We start from the raw sequence: 15,000 nt of genomic DNA on the forward strand, positions 1-15,000 counted from the left end.
CATTCGATTTCCTTTATCCTGTCCTTTAACATAATGTTCGTAGAATACGTCGATCGTTAAAAACGATATCAATTTTATATGGCCGCAACCGGTGATAAGAATTAATGAGCTGTATGTATATTCCATAATTTTGCTTCTAATAATTACTAATATCTCACAAATGATTCCTCTTAGAACGGATGTACATATATGTGTATGTGTGTGTGTGTACATATATATATATATATATATATATATATATATATATATATATGTATGTATGTATGTATGTACATATCTGTAATAGTATGTGTATGTGTATGTGTCTATATCGCAACATTCGCGAGATATTCGCGAACTTGTTCGACCTATCCCCTAACCATCCAATCCCAACTCCCCTCCTCCTCCTTTCTTCTTCACATTCTCATTCTCATTCTCATTCTCATTCTCATTCGTGCTAACTTCTCAAGCAACTCTTCGAACGACTAACGCGAGTAAATTTTCACGTTGGTTCCGTTAGGCAATCACTATGAATCAAGCCGGCTGCGCCTGCTCTTACGTTTACGATTGTTGTAAATTACTCGACGTTTTTTCGACGCTCTTTTACCTCCGCCATACTTACTACTATACACCGGCCACATCATCTCCTTCCACACCCCCACTCTCTCTCTCTCTCTCTTTCTTTCTTTCTTTGTCTCTCTCTCTCTCTCTTTCTCTCTCTCTCTCTCTCTCTCTCTCTCTCTCTCTCTCTCTCTCTGTTATTATTTTTCTCTTTCTTCGAAATCATAAAAATTCAACGAAAACTGAAAATAATAAATTTAATAATGTTAATTATCAAAAGAAACTTTAATGTTCATATTTAATACATCTTTAATTCGAACATTTATTGCTTTAAAAAAATATAAATCTTATTATTAGTAGAAAGGATATTTTTGTTTACGTATTCGTTTATGTACCATTTGGTCTATCGTATTTTTGTTACGTGTTTGAAAATATGTAAAGATTGGAACGATTGAAAGCGATTGAGAAAGGTATTATATAGTATGGTTATTGGATAAAAGATATTTTTATTTTGATAGTGGTATACATATGTAAGCCTTATATAAAGAAATATATCCTTGATAAGATTGCAAATTCTTATTATTATTGCACGATCATTTTATATATTACGAAAGAAATGAAATTTTATCGATTATTATGTCCAAGGATATTACAGATATCTTATCTAAACAATATTTTTATTAGAATACTTCTTCTTTTACCATATTAAATACTCTCATTCATTTTACATTATTTCTTGCATCGTACAAATCGTGTAATTATTATTAATCTTATAAATAATTATATTATTAATACTTCTAGAACTGTACAAGTTATACTATTATTATGTAACAAGATTACGAACACTTATATTATAATAATATTATAAACAAAATTTTATGAATGAACAAATGAAATTTTATCGATTATTATATCGAGGATATTCCAGAACACTTATCTAAATAATTTCTATTTAATTTTCTCATTCATTTTACATTACTTTATGCATAGTACCTGTTATGTATTTATTACATAAGAAATTTACAAATAATTATATAACAATAATATTACAAACGAAATTTGACGAAGTGGAAAATGAAATTCTATCGATTATTATATCACCTTTACCAAACAATATTTTCAATTTTTTCATTAATTTTATATTACTTATTGAACTGTACAAGTTATGCAATTATTATGCAACAAGTTTACAAATAATTACATTAATATTACCATAATATTATTAAAGAAAGTTTTATGAATGAACAAATGAAATTTGATTGATTAATTATATCAAGGACACTACAGGACACATTTCTAAACAATATTTTCAATTTTCTCATTAATTCTATATTATTTATTGCCCTGTACAAGTTATGCAATTATTACTCAACAAGTTTACAAATAATTACATTATAATAATATTATTAAACAAAGTTTTATGAATGAAAAAATTAAATTTTATCGATTATTATATCGAGAATATTAAAGATATCTTTTCTGAACAATATTTCGGGGTATACAAAAGTTCTTTCTACCACAATAATTCTTTCGTTTAGTTCTACATTACTTGTTGCATCGGAACGATTAAAAAATATAAACACGCTCTATCGGGCGATCTTGAACGCGCGAGAATTCGAGGAGTAGTCTTTATCGATGCGCCGCACGCGTCACGGTACACCTTTCGCGTGACCGACAAACCGCTCGCTAGGGATTATCATAAGTGGTCGAGTACCTTCTCAAGGCCAACGGGAATGAGCCTTAAGAGAGAAGCCCAAGAGAAAGAGAGAGAGAGAAAGAGAGAAAGAGAGAGAGAGAGAGAGAAAACCCGCTTAACGCGAAATCCTGTCGCACGTGCCCTTCGAAAGCGTTTCGAATGTCCGACTTCCGCCCTCCATTTTTTTCCTCCCATTCTACTTATTTCTTTTTCTTCTTTCTTTATTTTTACCTTCTTTCGTTTTTTTCTCCCTTTTTCTTTTTACTTTTTTTAATTTATTTATTTACACCGACATCGTTGTTCTTATTGGTCACGCCACTTTTAAAATTACTAACTACTACGATCGATTTGAATTTTCGATAAGGGTCTATTCGCCACGATGAAAATCTCGTTCGGTTTTTTCTGCAAAGGTGATCTACTATCTATCTCTCTCCCTCTCTCTCCCTCTCTCTCTCTCTCTCTCTCTCTCTCTCTCTCTCTGTCTATGTATATGTGTGTACGCATGTATATATGTGTGTGTATGTGTACGTCTATGGGTGTCCGTAACTTGTACCTAACTTGACCTAAGTGGAAAATTATAGCCTACGAACTCTGTCCATATACGTATTAAATTTTTATCACGTATAACGATCTATCTATCTATCTATATAATATATATATATATATATATATATATATATATAATATATGTATATATATATATTATATACGTATATACCTATATGCATTTGTATCATGATGATCTCCTATATAATCTATATAATAATCTATACGTCTGAGACCGCGAGCTCGAGGCAAATTCGTTCTGAGATCGAGTCGGATTTCTTTTTCACCTGTTCGAAAAATACGCTTCGTTAACTCGCATAATTTCGCAAGGCTCGTATTAACGGAAGACTCGATTCGACTTCTAAATAATCATAAAATATAGAAGATATTAAATCATAACGAAGGATTAAATCCGATCGAGAATTTTTTCTTCTTCAATTTTATGATTCGAAATCCGTTAATCGTCTAATCGTAATTCAACTTTGTTAGAACAGATTACGATTTTTAAATTATTTTTTGGCATATTTATTTCTTTGTCGTCTATAATCATTTTTAATGAATAAAGTAAATGTGTTAATATATTTTGCATTATAATTTTATATGATTTATATCTTATTTTTTTTTCTTTAATAATTTTCATTTCTATTTTTAAACGATGTGAAAAAAAAAGAGCTAAACAACGTGAAGATTTAGAAAATATAAATGACTTATAACGCATAACATTGATTTATTATTTTTATTTACGTTATTATAGTTTTAAACAAGTATTAATGATCGAATACACTATAGAAACATTGTAAAACAATAAATGCGCATATTTTATTATGCCTGATAATGTCTGATATTATATTTTTATTGAATGAAAAAAATAATTAATATTAAGAGATAATATATAATAGATAAGGTATAATAAAGAAATAATCAACATTAAAATGTAACAATTTTTCATTACTCACTCTATAAACATTAAGATATAAACAACAAACGATTTAAAAACCTACATAAACCAATACATTTATTTTAAGCAAACGATATACGAATCGTCGTAAATATACAATATTTACGTAGAATTAATTAATTCGTCTGTTTTTAATGAAAACATATATTTTTAAATGAAAATGAGAAAGTATTACAAACGTAAATAAATTAATAATATTAATTGAACTAACTAATGATAAATGATATAAGAAAGAAATGGAATAACGATTGAAATAATCATTTAATTCTAATGATACGTTCTTAACAATTGATTATAAAGACGTCCGGTATAACAGTTCAAAGGTTATTATCGCGGGAGAATAGCGAACTACTTCTCGCCTCACCACCCACGACGGTGAGAGAGATGATGAGAAGAATTTTCTCTCTCTCTCTCTCTCTCCCTTTCACACACATATATATACACACACACACACATACATATGCATACTGTGACACACATACACGCGCATGTACACATATACTCTGTCTTTGCGGTATAGAAATTACGTGCGGGGTGTGCAGCGACGCGCGACCGCAAACGCATTTGGAAATTAAACCACCTCCCTGGTGATAATTCTAGCGGTATTCGCGAATGAGGAAGGATAAGAGAGAGAGAGAGAGAGAGAGAGAGAGAAAAAGAGAGAGAATGAGAGAGAGAGAGAGAGAGGGAAAGACATAGTAAATATCAGTGCGAACGTTCAGCAATGCTAAAACATTGACTATTATGCGAATTTTGTACATTTTCTTTTTTTCTTCCTTTCTTTTCTTTCATTTATTTTTGCGACCGCACACTAGAATTTTACATTTTCTTTTTTCTCTTTTCTTTTTTTTTCTTTTCTCTCTCTCTCTCTCTCTCTCTCTCTCTCTCTCTCTCTCTCTCTCTCTCTCTCTTTCCCATTTACTTTTGCTACTACATCAATATTTTCATTAAATATGATAAATTATTTTAACGGTACGATTATACGATATTGTATTATAGTCTTTAAAATTAAAAGATGCACTTATTTTGCACTACGATGGCGATCTTAAGCAAGATTATAAATGCTATTGATTGCGCACGACGATTAATTGCTTTGAATCGATTAATAATTCACGATTCTTTTTTTCTTTTTCTTTTTCTTTTTTTTTTTTCTTTCTTTTTTTTTTCTTTTTTTTTTTTTTTCTTTTTTTAAAGCAAATAAAATTTATCAACGACGATTAATGATTATTGAAATATAATGCAATTTTTATTCACAACAGTTTAATAAATGAATTAGAAGTTTCATTAATATTATTTATTATTACGAATTGTACGATTAAATGAGTCTCTATTAATGTTATTAACAGTGTTCATTAATGTGATAAATTATTTGAACAGTATGATAAACAGTGTATTTGTTTTCCTATAGTAATATAGAAAATCTCAAAATACATTTGATTGCACTTAATAATTGAATCGATTAATAAGCTTCGATTATTTTCTTTAACGAAAATAAAATTTATTAATAATTATTTAATCAAATTTGGTAATCCTTTTTTAAATATATTGATCATTATTTAAATCGAAATTTATAATTGTTCAATCAAATCTTTCATATTAATTTGTTATTCCGTATCATTCGATGTATAATAATAAACGAATTAGAAATATCATTAATACGATAAATTATTGTGAAATTTATTAATAACAATTAATGATTATTCAAATGTCAACGTAGATTTCATCAAACACAATTTAATCAAATTTTTCGAATTAATTTTTCTAATTTTGTACCGACATATAATAAATTCGACATATAATAATAAACGAAAGATAATAAATTATTAAGAAAAGAATTTTCATTAATAGAATTTGATTAATAACGCACATTTTATGGATATTTATAAATACGATTTAATAAAATCTTTCGAATAAAATTCGAATAGAATTCGATTAGAATTTGATTAATAACGCACATTTTATGGATATTTATAAATACGATTTAATAAAATCTTTCGAATAAAATTTTCATTCGAATCTTTGCGATGAAATTTCTATTATTATCATATGTAAAAAAAAAATCGTAATCATCACTGAGAATATCAGGATGATCGTGTCATGACAATTGATCAATAACTCTGTTAATGATTGTGTTGAAATAGAAAAAAAAAATAACAAAAACAAAAAAAAATAAAAAAAAAAAAAAAAGAAATGTTTAATCATCAGTCGAATTCGTCCTCGATTCGCGTGTTTTACACTCACGCGGAGGGCGAAACTCGTGCGAGTTGTGGCCGATGACCTCGTCTGGGCCCCTTTCGCCCACGCGGCGGTTTTACCGAAGCAAAAAAAAAAAATAAAAAAAATGAGGAAAGGGGAAGGGGAAATAAGGAGGAGGATTGTACTGGACCGAAAGGATACGACGAGCCTACCAATCGGCATTCTCCACGTATGTACCCAACGGGTTCGCGTCGACGAACCTTCCAAGGAAGTTATCGAGTCACGGGGTCGCACGATTCCACTCCTCTTTTCCTCGCTCGATTTATTTCCCCTCATCCTCTTTTGCCCTTTTCCTTTCCTTTTAATCCTCTCCCATTCCACGCCCGATCCAAAGAATGAAAGAAATCCTTTAAGGATTTCTTCGAAAAGTACGAAAGGATGAAAATCTCGTTTTAACTATTATATGTAATTACGTAGATATATTTACGTGATCTTATTGGTTATTATAATTTATCAATATTTTTTTTTCTTTTTTCTTCTTTTTTTTTTTCTTTTTTTCTTTTTACATTTATTAATCTTTCATTTCATCGTATTAATTTTATATAACTCTTTAACATTTTACTTTATATTACTATATTACTTTATATTATAGTTTAATAAAATTATATATTCATATTAAACTAAAGTTAATGATATATATATATATATATATATATATATATTATATTATATTTATTAATAACTTTATGTTACTCTTATATATATATATATATATTTTATATTTATTTATATATATATATATATATATATATATATATATGTATGCAATTTCTTTTTACAATTATCATCAAATAATTATGACAATTAAAATATGTAAATATAAATACAATATATATATATATAAATAATTAAGATGAATAGATAATATCGTTTTACATTTCAAATACATTAAATGGCTTATTTAAATTCGATTAAACCTCCGTAATATCTATTACAAGATACTCGATCGATCGATCGATCGATATTATACTTCGAACGTATTTAACATTCATTTTGAAAGTCCTCTCACTAACACAATAATATCTTCTTAAAAGATGATATTACAAGCGGATACATAGGAGAAGAATTTGAAAAAGATCGAAAGGGTACCCTTAGCTGATTCCATTATTACTTTTCATTATACGTACGTAAGTACATACATACATACATACATACATACATACATACATACATACATACATACATACGTACATACATACATACATACATACATATATACGTATAATCGTACTCTCGACAAGAACTGCCCGATTGATATTCATCAAAAGAACGTACGATCCGTTCCTCTATACGTGGACTTCGTCTATGGAATACGGATGTTGTACGTACGTGCGCACGCACGTGCCTCCATTTAAATCGATGCGATTAAAAAGACGGGAAACATCGCGTTCTCTCTTCGGCTATCTTTTTTTTTCCTCTTCTATCTTCTCTCTCTCTCTCTCTCTCTCTCTCTCTCTCTCTCTCTCTCGTCTTTTTCTCTTTTCATTTTCTTTTTCATTCAATCGCACAAAAACTTTAGAATCGACGTACGATTTCCAATCGGATTCTACTATTTTACAGTTGCATTGCTTTCGCCAATGCTCGTTTAAGAACATCCTTCAAGTGGAATTAAATAATCAGCGTCGATGGAAAATAGTCGACTATTCGTTCCCCCCCCCCCCCTCTTTCTCTCTCTCTCTCTCTCTCTCTCTCTGTCTCTCTCTCTTTCTCTTTCTTTTTCGTTCCTCTTTCTTTCTCTCTCTCTCTCTCTCTCTCTCTTACTGTCTGACTCGATGCATGCTGCATTTATCGAAGCACGCATCTACATCGGTTTAACGTAGTTACCGCTCGAACGGCTCTCGGTAGAAGCGTACCACTTGCGTAAGTATCATAAATTACACTGCCAACTATTGTACCGTGCTCGTTCTTTCCCCCCTCCCCCCGCTCTACCCCTTCCAAATCCCCTCCCTCTACCCCTCGCCCTTCCCAATCCCACGTTTTTTCCATGTCGATTTACTTGTATTTCATTAGGGACTGCACGCGTTAAATTGTAATAGAGCTCAATTATATAATACCGATATCTTTCTGCTTTCCAATAGATTTCTGTATATATTTATATTTGACTTTTTCTACACATATATATATATATATATATATATATATATATATATTCGTAATTAAAATAATAATAAAATCAATAGCTGTAATTATTTATGTCAAATAATGATGTTATATTTTTCTTTCTTTCCTTCTTTCTTTCTTTCTTTCTTTTCCTGTTTTTTTTTTTTCTTTTTTTCCTTTCATTCATTCAGAAAATCATTTTTAATTCGTCTTAATTCACGTTTTAAATAACAATTGATTTTAATATAAATAGAATATAAAATGATATACTTGAGTAATCGTTTAAGTAATTATGTAAAATAATATTTTCACTTTTTTGTATTTTATCTTTTTCTCTTTCTTTTTTATCTTTAATTGCAATCTATCCGTCAAATTATAATCATCGAAGACGAATTGATTTCTATACAGATTAGCGATAAAAGTGTTCTTTTTTCATTGCCTTTCTTCTTTCTTTTCTTTTTTCTGTTTTTTTTTTTTTGATTTAAAAAAAAGTATTATAATTTTTCGTGACCTTGAAATTTTATCAATTTTCATTGTTTATTTCTCAAATAATAACGCAACGTTGAATAATTAAATTATCAACGTCGCGCATATATTCAATCTTTCTATATATAACATGTGCGTTATATACATACATATAAATATATATATATATATATATATATATATATATATATGTATATAACAATATAAATGATAGAGATCTACTTATGTAATCATTTAAATAAAAAAATACGTTCTCATATAAATGTATGAAGACTCGGAAGTATTCTTTATTATGTTAGCTAAACTTATAAAGAGAAAAAAATAATGTATATACATATACATATATATATATATATATATATATATATATATATATGTATGTATGTTATAGCGAGTATGACGAGTAATAAAATTTCTTTTAACGTCTCTTTTTACGGGTCGAATATAAACTCCTCAGGGCCGTGTTACTTCTTTACAAAGATGGCGAACGCCATTCGTATTATTCGTATCGCTGCTCATCTCTTATTTTTCTCTTTATTTCGCATCAGCCTTATTTCGAATATTTATAACGTTTGGTGTGGCATAAATCGAAACGGATAAGGCAATATCCTTACCGTGATTTTCAGACTTTAACCTTGTCTTCATGAAAAAAGACAGATATAGAGACGTTGAGTAAAACAGAAAGATTGAGAGAGATAGAAAGAAAAAGAGAGAGAGATAGAGATAGAGAGAGAAAAAAAAGAGTGAGAGAGAGAGAGAGAGAGAGAGAAAAAGAGAAAGAGAGAAAGAGACAGAGAAAATGACAAAAAGATAGAAGGAAAGGAAAAAAAGGATGAGAGAGGGAAACAGATAGAGAAAAAGAGAAAGAGAAAGTGTGAAAGAAATAGAGAGATAGAGAGAGAGAGAGAGAAAGATGAGAGATGAGAACTTTTAGTTCGTAATACGGACATGACCCCGCTCAACGAGGGAGTGTATACCAGGATATCAAGACGAAAATAACTACCTCGATGTAACGGTCATGGCCGGCAATTAAATTTAAGCGCTTACGGATGCAGCAAGGCGAGTAGGATGCATACACGAGAAGGTAAACAGAGATCCTCCCTTTCTCCTTTCTCTCTCTCTCTCTCTCTCTCTCTCTCTCTTTTTCTCTCTTCTCTCTCTCTCTCTCTCTCTCTCATTCTACCTATCTATCTATCTCGTTTTATTTCTATCTCTATCTCTTTCGTTTTCTTCTTATTTCTCTCTCTCTCTCTCTCTCTCTCTCTCTCTCTCTCTCTTTCTCTATCTATCTTTTTCTATCTTTCTATCTTTCTCTTTTTCTCTCATTGCACATAAACGTACTGACATAGCGACTGATACGAAGCTAAAGAAAACTGGAAAGAAAAAGAGAGATAGAGAGAAAGAGAGAGACAGAGAGAGAGAGAGAGAGAGAGAGAGAAAGAGAAAGAGAGAGAAAGAGAGAGAGAGAGAGAGAGAGATATGAATATATTTATTAATTTCCATTAGTATGTTCAACAAGGTATGAATAACGTAAGTAGAACTTTACCTCTTGACTTTTCTTCGAAAGAATGAGGATTCCGGTTGTAAAATTGAAAATTATGATTCGAAACAATGATTATCGTCGGAAAGATGTTTTTGTATATTGGTTTCTTTTTCTTTTTCTCTTTTTTCTCTCTCTCTCTCTTTTTTTTCTTTCTTTTTTTTTTTTCGATACATTACATTTTTAATTGAATTACTAATATTATGCGCAGACGAAAATTGATGATTTTTCGATGATATGCATGATCGTTCGTTTAAGATAATTGAATATGCAAAGTACTACATATTTCTTTTCCTTTTTTTTTCTTTTATTTTTTCTTTTTCTTTTTTTTCTTTTCCTTTTTTTTTTTTTATATATAGATATTTTCTTGCTATATTCTGCGAATGTCTGTGTATCTTTTTTTTTTAATTCTTATACATCGAAAGCGTATAAGGTACGACAAATTTGTATATATATATATATATATATACATTTTTTTGTTTGTTTTCTTTTCTCTTTAAATTTAGCTAATACGCCATAGTCCTAAAAAAGAAAAAAAAAAAAAAAGAAAAAGGAAACAAAAAAACGTTAAACCGAATTAAAACGAGAAACGTATAAATATGAATAATTAACATTGATAATTTGTTAGGTATGAGCGGCCTCTTATGATTTAAATGTAGTTTTAAAATAAGAAAAGTGGCTCCATCTGACGAAGCCAGGTTGAAATCAATCTACTTGGAACATAAACTCGGAAGATAAAATGTGATATGTTTTTTTTTTTTTTTTGAGACAAGGAAAAAGCGGGATCTTTTAAATTCGTCGTTCGTACATAAATCGTGTAAAAATTTACGATCCTTCGTTAATTTTTCAAGATCCTTCATTTTTCCACGATTTCTTCTTCATTTTTCTTAGACTCGTTCGAAACGAATGGGGATTTCTTTTTTTATCCACGATCGACTATTAGAAAGTTCCTGTAATACAAAAGCAAATACGATCGACGTTCTATCCCAAAATCGATTTACGTAACGAACCACGCTCATGTATATTTATGATCCTAAAAAGAATAGAGCACGAGAGAAAGAAAGAGAAAGAGAAAAAGAAAGAGAAAGAGAGAGAGAGAGAGAGAGAGAGAGAGAGAGAGAGAGAGAGAGAGAGAGTACTAATTAAGATATCGTTCGATCGTTGAACAAAACTCACGGAGAAAAGACGCTTTTTTCCGCGTGAGGATCGGTTAATTAACGAAAACGACTGACGAGAAAATTTTGACAAAGAAAAAAACGAAAAGAAAAAGAAAAAAAAAGCAGAAAAAGAGTGAGAATACTACGAGTAGAATGAAATCGAAAAATTTGCGTTATATATATATCGTGTGAGTTTATATGAAGGAGGGATGGAATAAAAGTTGCAAGAATAACAACAGGAAAAAGAAAAAGAAAAAGAAAAAGAAAAAGAAAAAGAAAAAGGAAAAGGAAAGAAAGTACTCATAAAAATAAATCGATCTTGGTCGATCGATTTAACTCTAAATATCTCAAAATAGAAACTCTCAAGTCTTCCCGTAGGCACGTTTCTTGATACGATCTTCGATCGATATCAAATAATTCTATTCATTCGTTGCGATTACATTAGATCAAAAATAATGAAAAGAGAAAGAAAAAGAGAGAGAATAGATAATAAAGATATTTTTAATAAAATTATTATATTATATATTGGTATTTATTACATAGATAAGAAAACTAGACGAAAGAGAAAAGAAAAAGAGAGAGAGAGAGAGAGAGAGAGAAAGAGAGAGGGAGAAAGAGAGAGAATAAGAGAAAGGAGAAAGAAAAAAGAAATAGAATATAATAATTTTATTATATATACATATATATATATATATATATATATATATAAATATATATATTTGTATAACAAAATTATTATATTATATATAGATATTAATTATATAAAAAAAGAAAAACGTGACAAAAGAGAAAAAAAAAAGAAAAAAAAGGAGATGAAAATATGTAGAACATAATTTTATAACATATACACACACACACACACACACACACACATATATATATGTATATATATTAGGTGGACCGGAAAGTAATGTCGTTTTTGCGCATATAAAAATAAAAACTTATTAAAAATTTGTTCGTTTGAATTTAATTTAAGAAAGCGACATTATTTTCCGGCCCCCCTAATATATATTTAAAAAGAAAAAGAAAAAGAAAAGAGAGAGAGAGAGAGAGAGAGAGAATAAGAGAGTATATATATACATACTTACATGTAGTATATAAGAAGAGTAGGCGGTCGAACGGTTTAGACGATAACAATCGTTATAATCTAACACGAACGCGTAATATTATGTATCAAAAAGTCTGGATAGGCGCACGCGTGTCTTTAAAGTCTCGTGTCGCGGCTAACCTGGTACGTCGTTCCCATACTATGAGAAAGAGAGAGAGAGAGAGAGAGAGAGAGAGAGAGAGAGAGAGAAGTTCGAAGCTGGAAAAGAAATATAATCGTCCAGGCCAACGAACAACCGTGGCCTCGGTTTCAGGGTCGTTTCAACTATTATCCTGCCGCCAAGGATGCAGAAGAGTGCATCGTTCGAGAGTCCCAGCATTGGCCTGGGAGTCCTCGCTTTCGCCCTCTCAAGAACAAACTCCTCCACGTCCTCTACTTATACCTATATCGTTAGATATCGATATATAGATCTATCGATAGATCTTTCGATCGATCGTTGCACCAATAAAACTTTTCTTTTTCTTTTTTCTTCTTCTTCTTCTTCTTCTTTGTAATAGTAAACACAGTTTTCCTAAAATCATTGCATTGAAAAATATTGATTATATTCGAGGAGTGGATCGGTGAAATTAAAATGACGTTTCAAAAATATGATACCGACGAAGTGAGGACAAGGAGATGACTTTTCTCTCTCTCTCTCTCTCTCTCTCTATTTCTCTTTGGTTTTCTCGTTTGAAGAGAATAATCATGTGGGTGTAAAAAAAATGTGGTCCAGAAGGCAAGAACCGACACTATCGAATCTTGAAAGATCTTTGGTAGGGGCCTCGAGGAGGTGGGTGGGTGGAGAGGGGATGGTAAGGTATGGTTAGGAAGGGGGAGAGGAGTCCGGAGGCATCGGCGGCGGCAGAAGCAGCAGCAGCAGCAGCAGCAGCAACAGAGCACTATAGCGGAGGGGGCACGTGTTCTACGCGAGAACATCCTCTTTTATTACTTATTAGCGAGAGCCCAAAGTGTTGTGCGTTGCTCGGTGCTTCAGTCGGCGAATGCGATTTTAATGATGCGTTTCAAGGTCTCTCTCTCTCTCTCTCTCTCTCTCTCTCGCTCGCGCGCGCGCGCGCGTTTTCTTGCTTTTTCTTGGGGGTCTTTGCTACAAACGACGACGACGACGACGACGACGACGAAGACGAAGACGATGACCACTAAGACGAAGACTACTTTGAACACACTCGAAAACCAGTCGAGTCGTTACACCCGTTGACAGCTTCTCTTTCGATCGATCTCTCATTTTAAATCGTTAAATCCCTAACGAAAACTACATTCCCTTTACGCCTGAAAACGAAAAGAGTTAACGATTCCATTTAACGCGATCTCTCTCTTGATCATTTTCTTCGGAAGAATTTGTTGCATCTTATTTTTGCCGGATCGAATAAACACCCGAGGCCATGCCTTGATATCACATCGTACTCTTCGATTTATATCCTTTCTTTTCATCCTCCATTGCGACTTGCCTGTGCAAGGTCTTCGAACGCATCACGGAGTGACCGTATAAACGAGCAAATAAAGGCCGGTGCTCTAAGATCAGGGCCGTGAGGTGTACGAACCGAAAGATTGTTGATCTCTATGCATTTAGTATGTTAGCTATATATAATATATATATATATATATATATATATATATATATATATATATATATATGTAATAGTTATATATTTATATAACTATTTATATATATTTATATATTTGAATACTTGTTTATAATAATTTTTAATTGTTTACTATATAAATATTGATTTTGATTATATTAAGTTTAATAAATTTTGTTTTAATACACTATATAGAATTCTATATATATATATATATATCTAAATCAACATAAACTATACTTTTTATCTTAAAATTTTTCTTTTACATAAATAATAATGATAACGATTAGATTCGAACAATTTTATCAAAAAAAAAAAAAAAAAAAAGAAAAATAATCCTTTATACGATCAATTTTTTTTTCAGCGATTTAAAGATGGAAAATATAATGCTACAAGATACGCGGAAAGATCAAATCAAGATAGTTGGTGAGCAAATAATAAAAATAAAATCAATTATGTTTATCAATCATCGAAACGAGAAATCTCTCATTATAGGAAAATAATTATCTTTTTTTTTTTTCTTTTCGAATAGATTTTGGATTGAGTAATATCTACGATAGCGAGGATCCTTTGAAAACTCATTGTGGCTCACCTGAATATGCAGCACCAGAACTTTTTGTCGTTGGTAAAAAATACGGACCCGAGGTCGATCTTTGGAGTCTGTAAGGAAAAATTCTTGATTAATAAGATAAATTAACTCTTGTCGAATAAAGATATGATCGGCTTTTATAACGTCATTATTCTTCCAAAAGAAAAGAGAAATCTTACCACATTAAAATCCATTCATATATAAACTATTAAATATAGATTACAATTTATAATTTCGAAAAATTCGTCTTTAAAAGATTTTAAATTGGGATCATATAAAAATATAAAAGTATTAAATTTTACGCCTGAATATAGATAACCGTGTCATACTCGTACCTCCTGTAGTATGCAACTTATCATACGAGAATGCTATTACAAATTAATAAAAGAACTTGAACTATATTACCGACGGAAATATCCACGTAGATAGAATTATCGACGTGCA

General features: G+C 30.6%; 1 protein-coding gene across 4 annotated transcripts in view; it reads left to right on the forward strand.

Moving 5' to 3' along the window:
• The window catches only part of LOC124954149 (MAP/microtubule affinity-regulating kinase 3-like), a 376,070-nt gene that overhangs the window by 357,022 nt on the left and 4,048 nt on the right, over window positions 1-15,000 (forward strand). For all 4 annotated transcript variants that reach the window (XM_047506618.1, XM_047506615.1, XM_047506616.1 and 1 more), the window contains 2 exons: window positions 14,332-14,393; window positions 14,500-14,629. In XM_047506618.1, coding sequence (XP_047362574.1) covers window positions 14,332-14,393; window positions 14,500-14,629 — 192 coding nt within the window. The remainder of the gene's footprint in view (window positions 1-14,331; window positions 14,394-14,499; window positions 14,630-15,000) is intronic.

The sequence above is a fragment of the Vespa velutina genome, chromosome 14 (genome assembly GCF_912470025.1).
Source record: "Vespa velutina chromosome 14, iVesVel2.1, whole genome shotgun sequence".
In the NCBI taxonomy this organism is placed as follows: domain Eukaryota; kingdom Metazoa; phylum Arthropoda; class Insecta; order Hymenoptera; family Vespidae; genus Vespa; species Vespa velutina.